The 21,764-nt window shown below is 40.3% G+C and overlaps 1 protein-coding gene and 1 pseudogene across 3 annotated transcripts; one reads left to right on the top strand and one right to left on the bottom strand.

Moving 5' to 3' along the window:
* The first annotated feature begins 847 nt into the window (after positions 1 to 847).
* Positions 848 to 21,330, top strand: LOC110328768 (zinc finger protein 728-like). Of its 2 annotated transcripts, none has more exons than XM_029544006.1 (4): positions 848 to 939; positions 13,933 to 14,059; positions 15,377 to 15,472; positions 16,930 to 21,330. In XM_029544006.1, the coding sequence occupies exons 1-4, from the start codon at positions 904 to 906 to the stop codon at positions 19,836 to 19,838; spliced, it is 3,168 nt and encodes a 1,055-aa protein (XP_029399866.1). In that variant the 5' UTR covers positions 848 to 903; the 3' UTR covers positions 19,839 to 21,330. The 2 variants fall into 2 exon arrangements, with proteins under 2 accessions (XP_029399866.1, XP_029399867.1); XM_029544007.1 differs by lacking the exon at positions 848 to 939 and adding an exon at positions 957 to 1,419.
* On the bottom strand, positions 12,680 to 13,429 carry LOC110328769 (annotated as a pseudogene). Its single transcript, XR_002380885.2, has one exon. The product of XR_002380885.2 is annotated as a eukaryotic translation initiation factor 1A, X-chromosomal-like (transcript).
* Positions 21,331 to 21,764: the final 434 nt, after the last annotated feature.

Raw genomic sequence — 21,764 nt, 5'->3', positions numbered from 1 at the left:
TAATAACAAGAAGGGGGGAATGTTAGCACCAGGACACTCCAAGGCCTGGCCCAACCATGTGACACTAGACCTGCGTTGCCAGGACAACGACCCTCAATCCCACAACTCACCTGGCTCAGTCCCCACCCTCATTGGTGTGATGTCATTCTCCGTATAAATTAGGGGATCACCCCCTCCTCGCTCTCTCCTCCTCTTCACCCCCCACTCTCCTCTCTTCTTTTCTTCCCCTTTCCCCCTTTTCTCCTTCTCCTCTTTCTCTCTTCTCTACTCTTCCACCCGCTTTGCCGCTCCCCATCCCTGCTTAATAAACCTCTCACGTGGAATCACCTTGGCGTGGTCTGCTCTTTGGTTTATCCGCTCAAATCATGTATATTAATATTGCTTAATAATGCTAATTCATAAAACCTACATTAACTTCCCGCTTTCATATTTTAAGTAAACCATGAAAGCATGAATTTTCCACTCGGTAGTAAGATTCTATAAGTAGATCTGAGCTTTAAAAAAACAAAAAAAAAAAAAATCCGAGCTTTAAAGTCACAATGTTTTAGCAGAGATAACATGGAAATGCGATAAACATTACTGTGAAAGGCTCGGCTCACAGGCTAACATCGCGTGCTGTGACCAAAGACTTTTTTAAAAGCCCAATTTCCCTGTGGCTGCCCATGTGCTGCAGCCTGTTTCCAACTTCAGCCGCCCACAGCTGGGCTGCCATGCAGGCAATGCACAAGACCTCTCCGGTGGGTCCTTGTAAGTCCTGCCAATTGACTTGTGGGAAATGTAGTCCCGACCCCTGTGACGTCAACAGAAAGGGCCGTCGGAATCGAACTTCCTTATTCTTTCTTCAAACTTCGCTCCTCAAGTGTATGCCACTGTCCTGCTGAGCGCTGCCTCTGGATCTCTGACATGGAGGCTGGTCCAGGGAGCAGCGCCATCTTTCAGGTCTGAGGGACTGTGTAGGGTGGCGGGTAGGGCACGGAGAGTGCTGACTTGGGCTCCTGAGACAGGAAGCTGCTGACCTGGAGATGCTGTGCTGACATGGCTGGGCCACTGCCCCTGGGAGAAGGTTTGAAGAGAAGGTTGGAAACAACAGGATGGCACGGGCAGGCTGAGTCTGCTGACTGCCTGTGCCTGAGATGCTGACAGGAGCTCACGCGTGTTTACCGGGGAAACGTGCACTGCCTAGCTGACCCATCCTCACGTGACTGAAGTCAGATTCTCAGGACATACAGAATACGGGGACATCTAGCGCCCTCTGTATGTTATGTCCCGGAGACTTCTCCTGATTTGAGCTCAAACAGCTTCCTAAAGTTCCTAGTGTCCAAGGAGCAAGAATCCTGTGAGGGAGGGCAGCTGTTGTGTGGGATGTTAGTTCCTGTTCCTTTGGAATGAATTGTTAGACTTACGGATGCCCTGGTTCAAGTAAGAATTTCTAATAGACGCCTTTGTGACCTGAATGCGACAATACATGGCTATAAAGCCACAAAATAAGCTTGTATTTGGTATGAACCTGTGCTTGTATAATCCAAATAATTAGGATTTTACACTTCAGATTAAAAATCACTAGACAGCCGTACCTCAACAGTTCTGAGTATGTGTTCTGTCCAAAATTTAGACTTCTTTTCAGATGTGAACGATGACTTGGTGTGATGAGAGATCTTTGGGAGGGATTGGAAAGTCTGAAAGGGAAGGAGGAAATGGCTCTGCTCATCTGCCAGGCTCTGTACATTGTTCGCTAAACTGCCAGGCTCTGTACATTGCTCTCTAATCTGCCAGGCTCTGTTCATTGCTGTCTCTTCACGTGCTTTTCTTCTATGTGTTCACGTTATCAGCAGTGTCTGAACTCTCTTAAATTTTTCTTTGTCCCTCAATGTGACATTCAGATTTACTGGCGCACCCTTAATAGTTTTAGAATGAATTCTCCAAGTTTTTCAACTGTATTTGAAAAGCTGTAAGATAGGGCTGGAGAGATGGCTTAGTGGTTAAGAGCACTGGCTGTTCTTCCAGAGGTCATGAGTTCAATTCCCAGCAGCCACTTGGTGGCTCCCGACCATCTATAATTGGATCTGATGCCCTCTTCTGGTATGTCAGCAAAAGAGTGCTCATATACATACATACATACATACATACATACATACATACATACATTAAAAGTTTTTAAAAGCTGTAAGATAAATTTCAAAAGCCATGGCACACTTGGGGTCTTATGATTTACACATAGTAGGTTCCTGTTCAGGCAAAATGCACAGTTCTCTTCTAGAAGGGTTAAGAGAATAGTTTACTCCAGAGCTATTTGAGTAGCCATGTTCTGAGAACATAGATTTAGTTTAATCCAAATTCCATGCTCCAACATGGAATCAGTTTCTTGGTTGCACAGAACAAAGAATGTTATTAACCAAGGAAATTTTAAAATACATTGGTGTGAGTCTGATAGAGGCATGTACTATGAGACATTGGAGATGTTCCATTCACCTAAGATACCATCTGATGAGATTTTAGCTTTTGTGTTGATAGAAGCTCATGTTCTCCCTAGTCAGTGGATTCTGAGAGGTTTTATCTATTGTCACAAGCTGTGTGGTCCACTACAGACTGAGGCAAGGACTGACTGTCCCTGAAGGGAAAACCAGCCCAAGGTAAGACAGCTACCCCTGAACCTGCAAAATTCCAGGCTCTGCCCCTCAGTGAACTTTCACATGGGCCATCAGTCTCTGTATACACAGACTCCTTACAAGAGTTTTGCATTCACAAAATACACACAGGTTTTTTGTGTTCTGTGTGTGTGTGTGTTTCAGAATTTCTCCACAGCCCCTCCCCCCATCTCAGGTGATTTTGCTTTGGTTATCACTCTTCAGTCAAACCAAGAGTTTGTGAGCCAGAGCCAGAGCCTGACTTACAGCATTCAAGTCTACTCTCAGGAAGCATGAGCTTCAGACCACCTTGTCCTAGCTACGGGATTTTCAATGAGTTTGTAACCCTATCTAGAATAAATAAGCATTTCCTAGTTAATGTTGCTAATTTGTAGGAAAAATATAACAGTATGTGAAGTCGGGAATTGCGTGCTATCTTGTACATCAAAACACATAGAGAGGGTACAGCAGCATGCTCATATGTAACTTACAGGCACCAAATAGTCGTATATTTTGTATTAAACAGCCCTATGATAGAAAAGTGAGCTAAAGCCTATTGTGTGTTTTGGGGAGGGGAGGAGTCAGGAATCCTGGAGTTCAAAGACATCCTTTCCTTCATAGCCAACTCAAGTGAGCCTAGGCTACTTGAGACCCCTTGTTTTTAAAAGATTTGTAAAACATAGTATAATGGGTGTAGCAATTACTTCTGGTGTTCTCAGTTCTGAGCACCAGTGACCTGACAGGAATCCATCCAATTGACATTTTCCTAATCCTAAAACCTTACCAATCTAGGTTTTCACTAGCACCCTTCTGTTAATGACTTGTGTTGATGATCAGGATCTTGCTTACATTTACTGTGCGAGGGGGTGGGCGGAGGCATTCTCTCTGCCTCTCTTGACTAGCAGAGAATGTTAGCTTTCTTTGTGTACTGACTGTTCTCTGTTATTTTCTGTCCTGACCCCATGGGGCTGTCTGACTTTACCTGAAAATTTTCAAAACATCTGACTCTGCCAATGGGAAATGGCAACCGCATCTACCACTGTCCTTCCCATGTGGTATCACCGCCATCCAGACAGTAGAGTAAACTGTCAAGGTGGGAGCCCTTCCTCTTCCTCAGGGAGGAGTCCAGTCTCCTATGCTGTGCCGTCCTGCCCTTTTCCTCGAAGGCTATTTTCATTTCATCCAAATGTTACTGTGAGTGACGGTATGAATGAACAGCTCACTGATTCTAACATTCAGGCAGGAACCTTGCCATGTTTGACAGGTTGTTCTGGGAAACTCTGAAGGGTCCTGTGTTGGGTGATGTCATTCAGCTCCTGGTATGGGCTGTGTGCATGTCAAGAGGCCATGAAAAAGAATACAGAAACCTCATTTGTACTGATTTTGATAGGCATCAAAAGAAGAAAGGAATATACCTGAGGAGCACAGGTTGTTGTCATTTTCTGTCTTTAAAGTTTTTCTGTCAGTGAGTTCAAGGAAACTTTTCTTTCTTCTTTCTTGTCCATTCATTTGTGTATTTAGCCACTTTTCATCCCAATCACAGCCCCCCCATCTTCTCCCAGTCCCTCCTCACATTGCCCCTCTCCCCATGCACCACTTTCCTTCTGAGAAGGGGGAGCCTTCCCCCTCCACCAACCCCCACTGGCACATTAAGTCACTGGAAGAGTAGACACATACCTTCCCAATGAAGCTGGATGAGGCAGCCCAGATCAGGGCTCGGGATCCACTGTCAGGAAACAGTCAGGGGTAACCTCCACTTCAGTCTGGGAGATCCACATGAAGGCCAAGCTGCCTTTGTGCTACATATGTGTGGGGATGAGCTGGTGGGTCTAGCCCATGTGTGCTCTGTGATTGGTGGTTCCATCTCTGGAAGCCCCCAAGGGTCCAAGTTAGTTGACTCCGTTGGCCTTTTGTGGGGTCCCTACCCTTTCCCAGTCCCACAATTCTTCCCCCAACTTTTCCACAATACTCCCTCGGCTCTGGCTAATAATGTTTGACTGAAGGTCTCTGCACTGTTTCAGTCAGCTGCTGAATGGATCCTCTCAGAGGACAGTTATGCCAGGTTTGTCTGCAAGCCTAACAGTATCAGTGATAGTTCTTATCCACGGAAAGGGTCTCACGTTGGGCCAGTTATTGGTTGGCTTTTTCCTCAGTCTCTGTTCCATCTTTGTCCACTCACTTTTGTAGGCAGGACAAATTTTGAGTTGAAGGTTTTAAGGTTAGATTGGCATCCTCATCTCTCCACTGGGAGTCCTGCCTGGCTATAGGAGGTAACCATTTTAGGTTCCATTTTACCTAGTGTTAGGAGTCTCAACTAGTGTCACTTCTATAGGCTCCCAGGAGCCTCTTCCATCTCAGGTCTCCAGCATATCACTCTTTTGGTCACTCTTTTGGTCCTCTCTCCCAGCTTTCCCTACACCTGATCCTTCATCCCCATACCCTTCCCAGTTCCCTGTCCCTCCCACCTTCATCCCTCCATCCACTTCTGATGACTGAATTCCATTCTGAGTGAGAATCAAGTATCCTCCATTGGGCCCTCCTTTCTATTTAGCGTCTCTGGGTCTGTGGATTGTATCATGGGTATCTTGTACTTTGCAGCAAATATCCACTTATAAGTGAGTATATATTACCTATATTCTTTTGGTTCTGAGCTACCTCACTCAGGAAGATGAAGTGCAAGTTTCTAGTTTCTTTAAATTCAGTTGTGTCATGTGATGTTTTGCTGGAAGCTGTCTTGTCAGAGGGCATGTGATGTTTTGAAAGAAGATAAAAAGAACCCCACAGACAGTGAGAGAGGGTGCTTCTGCATTCACAGCACCTGCAAAGCTCTGCTGGTCTTCACTACATAGAGAGAAATGCACCAAAGAACTTCTGGGGGCTTCTGACTGCTTCTGCTGTTCTGTATGAATTCAGTGGTTCCTTGTGCTTTCTGTTGGATCTTGCTACCTGTCCTGATTCATGCTTGATGTTTTGTAATTGGACTGGACGCTGATATCCTGCCAACAAAGAGTGGAACTACTTCAAGGAACTACTACTAAACAGGGCCATAACCCCTGTTTCCTATTAATCTTTTTTTATCCCCTACCACTGGTATGTAGGCTAGAAGGAAGGTTGAAATATTTGAGAACTCTACTTAAAGTAAGTTTTGAAAAAAATCTAAGCTTTCTAGTTCCATCAGTTTGCCTGTAAATTTCATGATGTCCTTGTTTTTAATAGCTGAGTAATACTCTGCTGTGTAAATGAACCACACTTTCTTATCCGTTTGTCCCTTAGGGACATCTGCGTTGTTTCCAGTTTCTGACTGTTATGAATAAAGCTGCTACAAATGTAGTTGAGCAAGTGTCCTTGTGGTATGGTAGAACATCTTTTGGGTATATGCCCAAGAGTGATACCACTGAGACTTGAAGTAGGACTATCCCCATTATTCTGAGAAACCACCACATTGATTTCCATAGTGATTATATAACTTAGCACTCCCACCAGCAACCAAGGAGTGTTTCCATTGCCCTACATCCTTGCCTGCATGTGCTGTGGCTGTAAGGTAGAATCTCAGAGTCATTTGATTCGCATTTCCCTGATGACCAAAGAAACTTTTTAAAGTGTTTCTCAGCCATTAGAGATTCCTCTGATGAGAATTCTCAGCTTAGCTCTATACCCCATTTTTTAACTGGGTTTTTTGGTTTGCTGGTGTCTTAACTTCTTGAGTTTTCTAATATAATTGGATATCAGCCCACTGTGGGATTTAGGGTTACTGAAAATCTTTTCCCATTCTGGAGGCTGCCAGTGTGACAGTGTCCTTTGCTTTACAGAAGGTTTTCAGTTTCATGAGATCCCATGCATTAATTGTTTATTTTAGTGCCTGAGTTATTGGTGTTCTGTTCAGAAAGTTGTTCCTATACCAGTGCATTCAAGGCTACTCCCCACTTTCTCTTCTATTAGATTTAGAATATCTGTTTGTTTGTTTTTAAATATTTATTTTTTTATTTATATGAGTGCACTGCAGCTGTCTTCAGACACACACTAGAAAAGTGCATGGGATCCCATTACAGATGGTTGTGAGCTACCATGTGGTTGCTGGGAAGTGAACTCAGGACCTCTGGAAGAGCAGTCAGTGCACTTAACTGCTGAGCCATCTCTCCAGCCTGTGTATCTGGTTTTATGTTGAGGTTTTTTGATCCACTAGGACTTGAGTTTTGTGCAGAGTGATAAATATGAATCTATTTGCATTCTTCTACCTGCAGACATCCATTTAGATTTGCACCATTTGTTGAAGATTCTTTCTCTTTTCCATTGTATGGTTTTGGTTTCTTTGTCAAAATTTAAGTGTCCAGAGGTGCGTGGGTTATTTCAGGATCTTCTGTTCGATTCCCTTGGTCAACTTGTGTGTTTCTGTACCAATACCATGCAGGTTTCTTTAATTCTTTAATTACTCTCTCTATGTAGCTCAGCTTGACATCGGGGATTATGATACCTCTGGGAGTTCTTTGGTTGTACAGGACTGTTTTAGCTAACTTGGGCGGTTTGTTGTTGTTGTTGTTGTTGTTGTTGGGTTTTTTTTGTTGTTGTTCTTTTTAAGTATGAAGTTGAGAATTGTTCTTTCAAGGTCTGTAAAGAATTGTGTGGGAATTTTGATGAGAAGTGCACTGAATCTGTAGATTGCTTTTGATAAGNTGGCCATTTTCACTATGTTAATCCTACTTACCCATGTGCATGAGAAATCTTTCTGTCTTATGATATCTTCTTCACATTCGTTCTTCAGAGACTTGAAGGTCTTGTCATACAGGTCTTTCACTTGATTTGTTGGAATTACACCAAGATATTTTATATTATTTGTGGATATTGTGAAAGGTATTATTTTCCTGATTTCTTTCCTAACCTGTTTATAGTTTGTATAAAGGGAGGCTAATAATTTTTTTTTTTTTGGAGTTGATTTTGTATCCAGCCACTTTGTTGAAGGTATTTATCAGCTCTAGCAGTTCTCTGGTAGAGTTTTTTTTTTTTGGGGGGGGGGGAGGCGGGGTAGTCACTGATGTATACTATCATATTATCTGTAAATAGCTATACTTTTGACTTTTTCTTTTTGAGATTGTATCCCCTTGATCTCTTTTAGTTTTCTTATTGCTCTGGCTAGAACTTCAAGTAGTATATTATAGAGACATGGAGAGAGTGGATAGCCTTGTCTTATCCCTGATTTTAGTATAATTGCTTTAAGTTGATGTTAACTTAAGATTGGCTTGCTGTATATTCCCTTATTATGTTTAGGTACGCACCTCATACCCTGATGACAGATTTTCATGTATTGAACCACCCCTCAATTCTTGAGATGAAGATTACTTGATCATGGTGGATTATGTTTTTGGTGTGATCTTGGATTTGGTTTGTGGTCATTTTTATTGGGTATTTTTGCATCAATATTCATAAGGAAAAGTGGTTGAAATACTTTCTTTGTTGAGTCTTTGTGTGGTTTAGGTATCAGGGTGACCACTGCTGGGTTATAGAGGGACTGCAGGCTGGTAGGGAGCTGGGGTTGAGGGTCCAAGGTTACTTTCAGATCTATATTTATGTTCTTCCACTTCCCTAATTATTGCCCCACAATTCTTCCCAATTTTCTCCATGAGGTCATATGTACCCTCCATTCTCTTTCTTATGCTCCCAATCAGCAGGAGTTCATAGCATCATGACCAGCAGAATACCAAGGCACGGGAGACAGGAAGGCAGTCTGCCCAACACAACTCATTAGTGGTCGTTTGTTCAAATGGGGGGAATCTGACGTCCACTTGTTTGTTTTAGGCATATTCAAGCACTAGCACAATTAGGTGTAAACTCTTATGGTGATAATTACCTCAGTACTGTAAGCACAAAAAAAATACCTAAATGTCCTAGAGGAACAAAGTTAGCGAAATAAATCATAAGTGACTAAGTAGACTAATAATCAGTTCTGAGCTTTGTATGAAAAACAGATTTTACATTCCTTCCCTTGAAGGAACAACCCTCTAGTCTTACACTCTGTAGCCCTTTCACCCTGAAAGCATATTGGAGCTTGTCCAAGGCTTTTTTGCCCCTTTTGAAATGACCATGAGTTTATTGTCTATAAGACTATGTCATTTCTTGCATTTATTCACTTGCATATGGTGAACTATTCCTGCATTTAAGGGATAAAGCCAACTTGGTCATGGTGGATGTTTTTGACATGTGCCTGTGTTCTCTTTTCAAGCTTTTATTGTTGTTTATTATTTTTTTTCTTTTATGACCTTCTTGAAGATCAATTTATGCCATTGCCTGGGGGGTTTTCTCCTTCTTCTATGTGTTATTTAAAGATTTGGTCTTTTCACAGTGTCTAACATTTCCTATATATTTCCTTTCATTGTCTTTAATGGCATTTAGATGATTCTTCATACCTTTAAGAAATGTTTGTAGTCTTGATGAAGTTTATGATTATACTTCTAAAATGTGGTTCCTAGTGTTCAACTAAGTAATGTGTATTGGCAAATGTTTCTAGAAATCTTGTATGATACTGAATGGAAATGCTAGCTTGATCTTTTATATTGTTTTTCTATGAGATCTGGTCATATGGTTTTTAGGAAAAAAATACAGGCATGACGTACCAGTCAGCTTACATGCTGCAAAAATAATTATTTTATTAGTTTTATGTGTCTGACTTAATAACAGCTTCCTTTATTCTTTTCCATTATGTAACAGCTCCATATGCCTTAACCCAAATACATTATTTTTCTTTATATTCTTCTTTTTGGTAATTTTGAGGTCATCTTAATGTGGTTACAAATGAACATCTTTAGTTTGAATGAATTTTTAATGACATCATAAAAGCAAAAGACTTAGGGAATTGTGGTATACAGTTTCTCTCTGCTATGCTCCTCAATTCACTGCTTAATTTATATTATTCAGTGATGTTAAGCATGCAATATGGTCATTTGTGAGACTATGGATGATGTTAGATTTGTGAGCACAGATCAAAGAGAAGAAAGGCAGGGAGGAGGCTGAGGACAACAGATGAGGCTGCTTATTAGTACACACAGAGATGGGCACCAGCTTTCCTGGAGACATGGGAAGGGGATTGTGTGAGGGGAGAAACCTGGCTCGAACCTTTTAGAGACAAGTGAGGGGCTTGTGAATGAGGAAGTGGGTGCTGCTCTAGGAGCCCCATCCAGGTCTCCTTCCTGGTATTGTCTGCTTAAGCTAGACAGATTTTCATGCTGTCCTAAAAAGAGAACATTCCTCTGTGGGTTGTAGCAGACAAATAAGGTTGAGAAAGATCAGCTGTATTCACATAGGAATCCTGTTTCTGAAAGCAAGACTCTTACCAGATGGGAAAGGACATTATTGTTTCGGTCATAAATAGACAAGTCTCACATGCTGTGTGACCGTGCTTCTTGTGCCTTCTAACTGACTTACCTATACCAGGTGCTTGTCTGGCTGAGATCACTGGCACAGATCTTCTCTGCTTTGTAGTAAAGGAGGATTGCTTTCATGTCTGAGAGATTGTCTGATCCTCTGTAACTGGAGTTATAGACAGTTGTGAGTGGCCATATGGGATGTAGTAATCAGCCCCATGTCCTTTGGAAGAGTAGCCAGTGCTCTTAACTGCTGAGCCATCTCTCCAGCCCCAACACACTGTGTTGTAGTTGCTCTTGTTCTCCAGTTTATGGTCCTTAAAAGTATTATACTATAGGAGTTTCTCGGACCTTCTGTCATCCACTTCCCTTAGAGATGAATCCTGTTTTCCCCCCAGCATCACATCAATAATATTTTAGGGATTTTACTTCCCTGTATCAGAAGTGCTTCCAGCTCTTACTCAGGGCCACCTTTAGATTTGTATGCAGGACACATGACACCTCTTTGTATTTATGTTATTATTGATGGTGATAATCTGATATGTAAGTTAATTGTAGCTATGTCTATCCCAGCTTAGCTTCCAAATGAATGAGACCCACACTAGGATTTATTTATTTGGTTTTTGTTCAATTACTGGGGAATTACTCCTAATGTATTTTTCTAAAGCTCCCAAGCTGTGCTCCCAATTCCTAGCTGATTGAGTCTTTCCTGAATTATTTCTGCCCTATCAGTATTTCCTGGAGGTTGGGGGTCATTTCAGTTGGGCATGTGTTACTGATCCATCATGTCTAATGGAGACCTCATGTCCTCCCATCTTCCCCTTCTCCTCCTTATTCTTCCTTTTTCTCATCACGTTCCTTACCTTTGACCCCCAGCCTGATCACTGAAACTCTACCAACCTCTATTTCACCACATAATTGACTGTTGCCAGTTTTTTTTTTCACTAAGTCATTTTAATTCTAACACTTATGTCAACATTTACTTATAATTAACAGCATAAAATCGCTCCTGTTATAAAAGAATCATTCCTTCATCTAGAATATGAGAGAAATGTAGACATTGGTAAGCAGGAAACAGGACATGTGAATACCTCAGTGTCTGCCTCTGATGGTTTGCAATGACCAAGACATGCGACTATAGCCTCAACAGCATCTTTGTGCATATACTGATGTGTGTATGGGCACCTGTACATGTTGTGGAATGAGAGGACATCTTCAGGCACTGGTCCTCACCTCCTACCTTGGGACAGTTTCTTGTTTGCTGCTGAATGCCATCACACTAGCTGGTCCATGGTCAAGTTTTCTTTCTGTCCTAAAAACTTACAGCAGCAATAGGATAAATCGATACACTGTGTAGAGCAATAAAAAGCTCCAGTGTTATCTCTTTCTAAACACACACTGTCCTTCTGTGGAAGTGGGATCTGCCTCTAACTGTGGGTACCATGTCTACTTTCATTTTACAAAATTAACCTTTACAAAGATCTATATAGCTCCATCTAGAAGAGATCCACCAATCAATGATCAAGAAAATCATACTTGGCTTTTCTTTCTTTTTGACTGGGAGATTTTCGTAAGCTACATTATTCTGGGCTAACTAGAAAACAATCAAAAAATAAAAGTGAAGGTGAATACTGTTGTCTTCATAGTCAGGCACCATTTGTAGGTGTCAAAAACAAAACCTGAGAAAGAATTAGTCTTTTAAAGGAAGGCGTCTGAGGACTGACAGACACGTCAGTACTTAGGGAGTACTCACTCCCTAAGCAGCAAGGGTGAAGCTGTAGAACCCTGATACTGGCATCACTTAAATGGGAAAATGGTTAAGTTTATCTTAAATTCCAGAGTCTAACTGAAAAAATAAAATAAAAATAAAAATAAAATAAAATAAAATAGCCTCTCATGATATACCAGAAATCACTGTCATTTATTTTTGTTATATACCAGAGATATAATGAACATATTAAAAAGAAAAAGTGTTTTTGTACCAACATGTTTTATTGTGTTTCTGGACTCCTCCATTTAGAAAACAGGAACCACGTTTTCATTAAGCTGTGGCTCCTCTTCCTTTAACCTAAGCTTAGTTTAAGGAAAACTTAACTTGTACAATTATGTAACTAACTTTAATCAACACATAGTAATTAATTATCCAAAGCCTCAATACAGTAGGTAACTTTTTGAAAACGACTTAACACAACCTACTTTGCAAAGTAAAAAATATTTTATGTGCTATTAACAACTACTTCTTTGAAAATTTCTCTATGCAAGGATCAGAACAGATTTACTTCTCTTTTTAATTTTCTATTTTTGGGTATACCTTAGAAAAGTAAAATTATATATAAACACTGTCAACTATTATATTTCTAAAGTCAAGATAGTGGATTACCTCCTCTAAGTATTTAATTTCCACAATGACTAATTTTTAAAACTCAAAATTGCTACCGGTGTAACTTAAAAACTGCACTTTGAGATGACTTTTTATGGGTGGCAATAACTTCAAGGATCAAACAAATGTATACAACATGAAAGTATAAAATGGCATGGCTCCTTAAGTATAAAAGCCATATTTTATCTGACTCCAAGTGCAGATGTACACGTCTGTAAGTCTGCTGAGAAGTCTCAAACGCAGCCAGATGACTAGAGTATAAAGGCCTGAAGCAGGTGTGCTGGACTAGGGCTTACTTCAGCCTACGATGGCCACCTGGCAGAACTGTTGACACAAACCACTCACATGCAGAAATGAAGCGTCACAAATGGAAAGGCAGTCTCTTAACAGTGCTCACTGCTNTGCCCTAAGTTCAATTACATCCATAAGCACAAAGTGTTAACATGTCACTTAAGATAACTCAANATCTTTNGTTTTNAAAGAAATATAATACTTCAAAAAATAAAATTCATCAATTTGCATTAACAAGTCATACACATGCCAAATGAAGTTTTACTTAACAGCTGAAGGTCAAGATGCCAGTTGTGTAGAGCTATCTTCAGNGAACTTGGAATGTAACATGCTTAGGTCAGGTTAGATATCATCAATGTCTTCATCATCATCTCCAATATCATCAAACTGGATTTCATCATCACCCCCAGAACCAAATGTGTCTGTTTCATTGATTTTGGCATGTTCTGGAAGTTCTCCATAGGCCTTCAAACTTCTTGCTTCATCTGCATTATACTTTAAAATTACATCAGCTTTGTTATCTTGATAGTCTCGTAGACCAATCAATATAATGTCCGAGGTATTTATCCAAACCTTTTTTCTCAGCTTCCCTCTTATGTGGCATAGCCTCTTCACACCATCAAAGCACATTGCTTCCAAGCGTCCTCATCCCAGCATTTTGATCACCTGAGCATACTCCTCCTGCCCATCCTCTTTAAACACCAACTCTCTCTTCTCAGATTCATTTTCATTTTTCCCTCTGCACCTGTTTTTACCTCTTTTGCCTTTATTCTTTGGCATGATGGAAAAGGCAACCACAGGAGTGGGGCAAGGGACTCCTGGCAGACAGCGGCTGTGACTCCTTTCCAAAAGCAACTGTACTATTAGGATGTGTGGCAGAAGTTATCTATCTAACAGTGGTAGACCAGAAGCAACTGGTACACTGTGAATATAGAAGATCCACAGCAGCCAACAGTGTTGCAGAGTCCTGACTTCTGAGAGCTACAAAGTAATACTTCGGTCTCTGGCCTGGTTCTCAGGTCTCTGGCCTGGTTCTCAGGAAGGTGTGATCTCCTGAGCAGTGACCAAAAATGCAGCGGCACCCTTTCCCCGTCACAGCCGAGCCTGTTGCCAGTTTTATTTAACCAATAGTTTAAAATTGGGGGCTAGTTTTACACAACAAACACTGGAGTATGTTAGAATTTGCTCATCTTCTGGCTACCAGATCGTGTGGTAGTATTGAGCACATAGAAACACCAGATCAACCCCCAACAATGTGTATTATTTCCTTTTTTTTTTTTTCCAGGAAATGCTGTCATTCAAGGATGTGGCCATTGATTTCTCTGCAGAGGAGTGCGAATACCTTGATCCTGCTCAGTGGAAATTGTACAGGGATGTGATGTTGGAGAATTATGACAATTTTGTGTTCCTAGGTGAGGATATCTTCCATGAAGAACTTTTTTTTTTAATTCATCATTCCATTCATTTACATCTCAAATAATATCCCACTTCCTTGTTGCTCCTCCACAAGCCGCCCCATCCCATCCACCCTCTCCTCCCTCCCCTTTGCCTCTATGAGGTTGCTCCTCTACCCACCAACCCAGTCCCACCCCAGCTCTCCAGCATCCCTCTATGCTGGGGCATCAGACCTCTACAGGACCAAGGGCCTCCCCTCCCGTGATGTCAGATAAGGCCATTCTCTGCTCCCTATGTATCTGGAGCCATGGGTCCCTCCCCGTACACTACTTGATTGGAGGTCTAGTCGCTGGGAGCACTTGCTGGTCTGGCCTGCTGACAGTGTTCTTCCTATGGGGTTGCAATCCCCCTCTCCTCCTCCAATCCTTCCCCCAGCTCCCCCACTGGGGTCCCCAAGCTCATTCTGATGTTGGCAGTGAGCATCTGCATCTGCATTGGTCAGGTGCTGTCAGAACATCCCAGGGGACAGCCACACCAGGTTCCTGAAAGCAAGGGACTCTTGGCGGCAGCAGCAGTGTCAGGGTTGGGTGTCTGAAGACAGGATGGATCCCCAGGTATGGCAGTATCTGGATGGCCCTTCCCTCAGTCTCTGCTCCATGTTTTGTCCCTGAATTTCCTTTAGTCAGGAACATTTCTGAGTTAAAAACTTTGAGATGGGTGTGTGGCCCCATCCATCGACAGGGGTCTGTGCCTATCTACTGGAGGTGGTCTCTACAAGTTTTGTCTCCCCTTTACTCTGAATTTCTGCTAATGTCATCCCCATTGAGTCCTGGAAACCTCCAGTGGCTACCCCCAGTTCCTCATTCCCCACTGCTATATATTTCCATGAAGAACTCTTAACTGCCAGCGTGAAAGTTGCTCGCTTTGTACAATACCTCAAGGGAGCTTGTGCTTCCAACAGAGAGGTTCATAGGGCTACTTTTAAGGAAAATTAACATTGTTTATACCTTAAAACTATTTCTTCTGGTGTTGGTTCCTCTTCCCCCAACCCTCTTAAATGTTTCATTTTTATTAGAACGTAAGTGGTACACCTTACAGAGACTCTCACACACTTCAGTTTTAAAAATTGTCCTTGTAACCAAGGGATATGAAGCTTAGGACTCAAAAGTCCTAAGTTTCTCCTAAGGATTCTGGTGTGCCCATCAGAAAACATGTTAAAAATGAATCCTCTATACTCCTCTATTGTATCTTCTCATCTTATACAGACAGTCCTAGAAAGGACATTTTATTTCCCAGGAGAATACCCTAACAATGTTTCCTTTTCCCATAAACAGGTCTTGCTTCATCTAAGCCATATCTGGTCACATTTCTGGAGCAAAGACAAGAGCCTTCAGATGTGAAAAGAGGAGCGGCTATCTCTATGTACTCAGGTGTGTGAGAAGGAGGGGATCAGAGAACAGAATGGGAAACTCTAAGATCTAATATAAAGCCATTGAGACACAATATTGTGGTATAAATCATCTTTTAAAGCTATACTTTTCTGTCTTTTTCTGTGAAAGGAAATTATCTAATGTTAAGGATGCTTTGAATCTCGTAAGCTTTGTTTTCTTCCATCATGAGATTACTTTGTGTTCCTCAGGACAGCCAAAGCTCTGTCATTTCTAAGTAGTCTTTAACTTGAATGTTTTTTTTTTATATAAGATAAATGTACATTCATTTTTAAAAGTGAAAATTTGTCTCTATTTCTGGCTAGCTCCAAAATGAATGAGGCAGAAACTATAACATTTATTTGATAAGATTCATGAGACAATGACTGGGTAGTTAATGATCAATTCTAATCTTCTACATCAAAATCATCAGTATACTTGCATTTTTGTACTGGTCTGGCTTTCTGGGCTTCAGATGTCTTTACCTGATGGCTCTCTGGACCCCTTCCTTGTAGTGACTCCTTTCCTTCCCTCCTCCACCCCACACCCTGCCCTCTCTCTGTCTCTTCTTTCCTGGGCTGGCAGATGTCTAACTCTTTCTTCTCTACAGTTGGTCTATTAGCCAATCAGTTTTATTGACAAGTTAGATAATAACATGGGAACAAACTTAATACAAACTTGATAAAGGAAATTCTTAGAATGAATATTACAGTACCATGTATGGATGGCAACTAGATACCAGGCAGAAAAATCTTTACATACTGGGCAAACCCACAAAGCCTAAAGATATGCATAAACTTATTTCTTGAACCATTGAGATTTATTATTCATAACTTTGAAACAAAACTTTAATGCATGTATGCATATTATATATATATGATATATAAAATATAGAAATATTGTTTATGTGGGTGTTTTCAAAGTTAGACTACTTTATACTTTGCTTTTATCTAGTCATAAAATTTCTGTATTTGTGTAAGGAGCTGATTTTTGTTTACATAATGGGTTCTCTTTGTTAATTTTATGTTTTTGTTTCATATTTGACTTTGATTAATATTCCCTTGTTTCCATTTCTGTGTTGTCATGGTCTTCTTTTCTCAGTGGAAGGCTACATGATTTTTACTTCTGTTTTAAATTAGGCTTCATTGAATACAGGTATAAAAAAATTGAGTGTAAGCCAGGCATGGTGGCGCACACCTTTAATCCCAGCACTCAGGAGGCAGAGGCAGGCAGATTTCTGAGTTCTAGGCCACCATGATCTACAGAGTGAGTTCCAGAACAGCCAAGGCTACACAGAGAAACCCTGTCTCGAAAAACGAAATAAATAAAGAATTGAGTGTAGTTTATCTTTTATAAAGACAAGTGCAAGTATGAGAAAAATGTTGATTTTTAAACAGAAGCATTATAAATTTACAGAATTTTGCTCTGCTTTCATTAATTTCTCAATCGTTCCTCCACAGAATGCGAAGAATATGGAAAAGTCTTTGAGTGGACAAAAGTGTTTCAAAATCACCAGATAACTGACTTAGAAGTGAAGCCCTACAGGTATGAAGAACATGCCAAGTACTTCCATATTCCATCATTAAGTTCTGAAGAGAACAGAATTCACACAGGAGAAAAACCTTACAAATGTGAAGTTTGTGGCAAGGCCTTCTTCATTCCATTATTACTTTCTAAACACAAGATAATCCATACAGGAGAGAATCCCTACAAGTGTGATGTATGTGGCAAGGCCTTCCAACATCCATCAAGACTTTCCAGACATAAGAAGATTCATTCAGAAGAGAAACCATACAAGTGTGAAGTATGTGGAAAGGCCTTCCACTTCCCATCATTACTTTTAGTACATAAGAGAGTTCATACAGGAGAAAAACCCCACAAGTGTGAAGTATGTGGCAAGGCCTTCCATTATCCATCAATACTCTCTAAACACAAGCGAATTCATACAGGAGAAAAACCATACAAGTGTGAAGAATGTGGCAAGGCCTTCCATATTTCATCATTTCTTTCTAAACACAAAATAATTCATAGAGGAGAAAAACCCTACAAGTGTGAAGTGTGTGGCAAGGCCTTCCATTATCCATCAAGACTTTCCAACCATAAGAAAATCCATTCAGTAGAGAAACCATACAAGTGTGAAGTATGTGGGAAGGCTTTCCGCATTTTATCACTACTTTCTAAGCACAAGATAATTCATACAGAAGAGAATCCTTACAAGTGTGAAGTATGTGGCAAGGCTTTCGATTATCCCTCAAGACTTTCTACCCATGCAAAAATTCATACAGGAGAGAAACCATACAAGTGTGAAGTATGTGAAAAGGCTTTCCGTTCTCTGTCATCACTTTCTAAACACAGGAGAATTCATACAGGAGATAATTACTATAACAGTGAATTATGTAGCAATGCCTTCGTTTATCCTTCAAGACTTTCTAAACATAAGAAAATCTGTAGAGGAGAGAAGCCCTACAAGTGTGAAGTATGTGGCAAGACCTTCCATGTTTCATCACTACTTTCTAAACACAGAACGATTCATACAGGAGAAAAACTGCACAAGTGTGAAGTATGTGGCAAGGCCTTTTATTATCCTTCAAGACTTTCCACCCATAAGAGAATTCATACAGGAGAAAAGCCATATAAGTGTGAAGTATGTGGAAAGGCCTTCTGTTTTCCACCATCACTATCTAAACATAAGAGAATTCACACAGGAGAGAAACCGTACAAGTGTAAAGAATGTGGGAAGGCCTTCCGATTTCCATCATCACTATCTGCACACAAGAAAATTCATACGGGAGAGAAACCCTACAAGTGTGAAGTTTGTGGCAAGGCCTTCCATTATCCATCATTACTTTCTAAACACAAGATAATTCATACAGGAGAAAAACCCTACAAGTGTGACATATGTGACCAGGCGTTTCATGTTCCATCAAAACTTTCTCATCACAAGATAATTCATACAGGAGAAAAACCCTACAAGTGTGAAGTATGTGGCAAGGCCTTCCATTATTCATCATTACTTTCTAAACACAAGATAATTCATACAGGAAAAAAACCTTACAAATGTGAAGTATGCGACAAGGCCTTCCATTATCCATCAAGACTTTCTAGCCATACAAAAATGCATACAGGAGAGAAACCATACAAATGTGACGTATGTGGCAAGGCCTTCTGTTCTCCATCATCACTTTCTAAACACAAGAGAATTCATAAAGTTGAAAAAGCCTACAGTTGTGAGATTTGTGGAAAGGTCTTCTGCATTCCATTATTACTTTCTAAACACAAGAAAATTCATACAGGTGAGAATCACTATAACAGTGAGGTACATAGCAAGTTCTTTGTTTATCCTTCAATTCTTGCTAAACATAAGAAAATTTATAAAAGAGAGAAGCCATACAAGTGTGATGTATGTGGAAAGGCCTTTGATTATCCTTCAAGACTTTCTAAACATAAGAAAATTCATACAAGAGAGAAACCATACAAGTGTGATGTATGTGGAAAGGCCTTCCACATTGCATCATTACTATTAGTACACAAGGGAATTCATACTGGAGAAAAACCCTACAAGTGTGAAGATTGTGGAAAGGCCTTCTATTATCCATCATTTCTTTCTAAACATGAGAGAATTCATACAGGAGAAAAACCATACCAGTGTGAAGTATGTGGCAAGGCCTTCCATGTTTCATCATCACTATCTAAACACAGGATAATTCATACAGGAGAGAGACCATACAAGTGTGAAGTATGTGGCAAGGCCTTCCGATTTTCATCATCACTATCTAAACACAAGAGAATTCATACAGGAAAGAAACCCTACAAGTGTGAAGAATGTGGCAAGGCCTTCCATTTTCCATCATTGCTTTCTAAACATAAGATAAGTCACACTAGAGAAAAACTCTACAATTGTGACTTATGTAGCAAGACCTTCCATTATGCATCATTACTTTCTAAACATAAGATGATTCATACAGGAGGAAAACCCCACAAGTGTGATATATGTGGCAAGGCCTTCCATTATCCTTCAAAACTTTCCAACCATAAGAAAATTCACACAGGAGAGAAACCCTACAAGTGTGAAATATGTGGAAATGTCTTCCGTTTCCCATCGTCACTTTCTGAACACAAGAAAACTCATACAGGACAGAATCCATACAAGTGTGAAGTATGTGGCAAGGCCTTCTGTTCTACATCATTACTTTCTAAACACAAGATAATTCATACAGGAAAGAAGCCCTACAAGTGTGAAGTGTGTGGCAAGGCCTTCCATTATCCATCACGACTTTCCAAGCATAAGGCAATTCATGGTGCTGGAGAGATGTCTCAAGTTGAGGGTACTGGTTGCCCTTCCAGAGGACCTGAGTTTAATGCCCAGTAACTACATGGTGGCTCACAACCATCTATAATGGAATCTGATGCCCTCTTCTGGTATGCAGATAGAGCTGTCATATTCATAAATAAATCTTTAAAAAAATATTGATGGTGTATTGCTTGGTGCCAAAAGAAAAAAGAAAATTAACACAGGAGAGAAACAATAGTAGTCTGAAGTATATGGAAGGGCCTCGGATTTCATCATCACTTGGTACACAAAAAAATTCATCCAGGAGAAAATCCCTACAAGTGTGTAGTGTGTGGCAAGGATTTCCATTGTCCAACATTATTTTCTAAACACAGGAGAAGTCACTCAGGAAAAAAAACTACAAATATGTATCCTGGCCTTCTGTGCTCTACAAAAACATTAGGGATCATGAAAGAATCCATTCTACAGAGAAACCATACAACTCTAAAGAATGTGGCAAATACTTCAGAAGTTCCATAGTATATGCTGAACACAGGATAATTCCTACTGTACAGAAATACTACAGTTGTGGATAATGTGGCAAAAAACTATTACCAGTTTCTGGTCTTAAGCAACATTCAAGAATTCATCTGTGAAAGAAACCACACAAGTGTGAAGAATGTTCCAAGGTCTTTTGTACTTACTAAGAACTGTGAAACACCTAATCATTCATACAAGACTGAAATGCCTCACATGGAAAATGTTGCAAACCCTTTAATAAACTTTCTTATATGTCTCAACACAAGGTAGTTCAAACTGGAGTGAAATAATACAAATATTAAAATATTCATAATTCTTTAACACTTCTTCAGACAGTAAGTTATCAAAAGCTTTCTGCTGAATGGAAACTATGGAAGATTGAGGAATGTGGTAAATAAAGCCTTTGGAATCACTCACACAACCTTGTCAAAAATATAGATGTCAGACTGTTCTCTGGATTTGGGGTTGATCTTTCCTTGCTGTCTTTTGTTTCTTCTGTTTTAGAATCTGAACACTTCTATACCATTGTTGCAAAATATGTTGTAAGAGATTGCCTTGAGTCTCACATAACACTGTGGACTGTGGTCTCATAGTATTGTAATTGTTAAATCCTTTGTGGACCTTTCAAGTTGTACCCTATTTTACTTAGGAGGCGAAAATAAGGTTGGGAAAAGGAAGAAAGGTTGTGATTAAGGTTCTGTGGCTAAGGCTAGCACGGTGACTTTGGGAACAAATGTAAAAGACAACAAGACCCATACCCATGTTAGTATTCCAAGTACCCACAAAATAGGTAATTATCTCTGCAGAGTTTTCTCTGACCTCCATGTGTGGGCTCCCACACATATACATACATACACCCAGACAAAATAAACCTAAGTTATGTTTTGGAATTATGCTTGTGTTTTATGCTTATATCTGAATTCTCAGCTACTACTTGAGCATCATATCTGTCTCCATTTCACCATGTTCCCTAGCATGCTCCCTACAATAATGATAATGTACAAACTTACAAAACTGTAAACAAGCCTCAGCAAATGCTTTGTTTATAAGAGTTATCCTGGTTTGGTTTCTCTTCATAGGAATAGAACACTGAGTAAGATACCACGGTAGATGATGACCTTGAACTATGATGCAAATTAAACCCTTTAACTTGCTCTTGTGTGGATGTTTTATCATGGCCATGAGAAAACTTACTAAGTCTTCTTGCCAAATGCAAGTTTCAATGTGACATTTAATGCATATGAATCCTGTACTTTCTCACTTTTCCCATTATTGTCCTCCATTTACCCCCCTTCTCTGTGGTTGTCCCATAAAGAGTGGCACTACTAGGATGTGTGGCCTTCTTGCAGGATGTGTGTCACTGGTGTGGAGGTGAGCTTTGAGTTCTATACTCAGTATATGCCTAGTGGTGAAAACAGTCTGTTGTTTTAAAAACAAAGATTCCAGCAGTTGAATTTTACAAATTAGAACTCTGGAGCCAGATAC

The sequence above is a fragment of the Mus pahari genome, chromosome 11 (assembly GCF_900095145.1).
Source record: "Mus pahari chromosome 11, PAHARI_EIJ_v1.1, whole genome shotgun sequence".
In the NCBI taxonomy this organism is placed as follows: domain Eukaryota; kingdom Metazoa; phylum Chordata; class Mammalia; order Rodentia; family Muridae; genus Mus; species Mus pahari.
The sequence above is the reverse complement of the archived record's forward strand: the minus strand, read 5'-3'. Positions and strand labels throughout refer to the sequence as shown.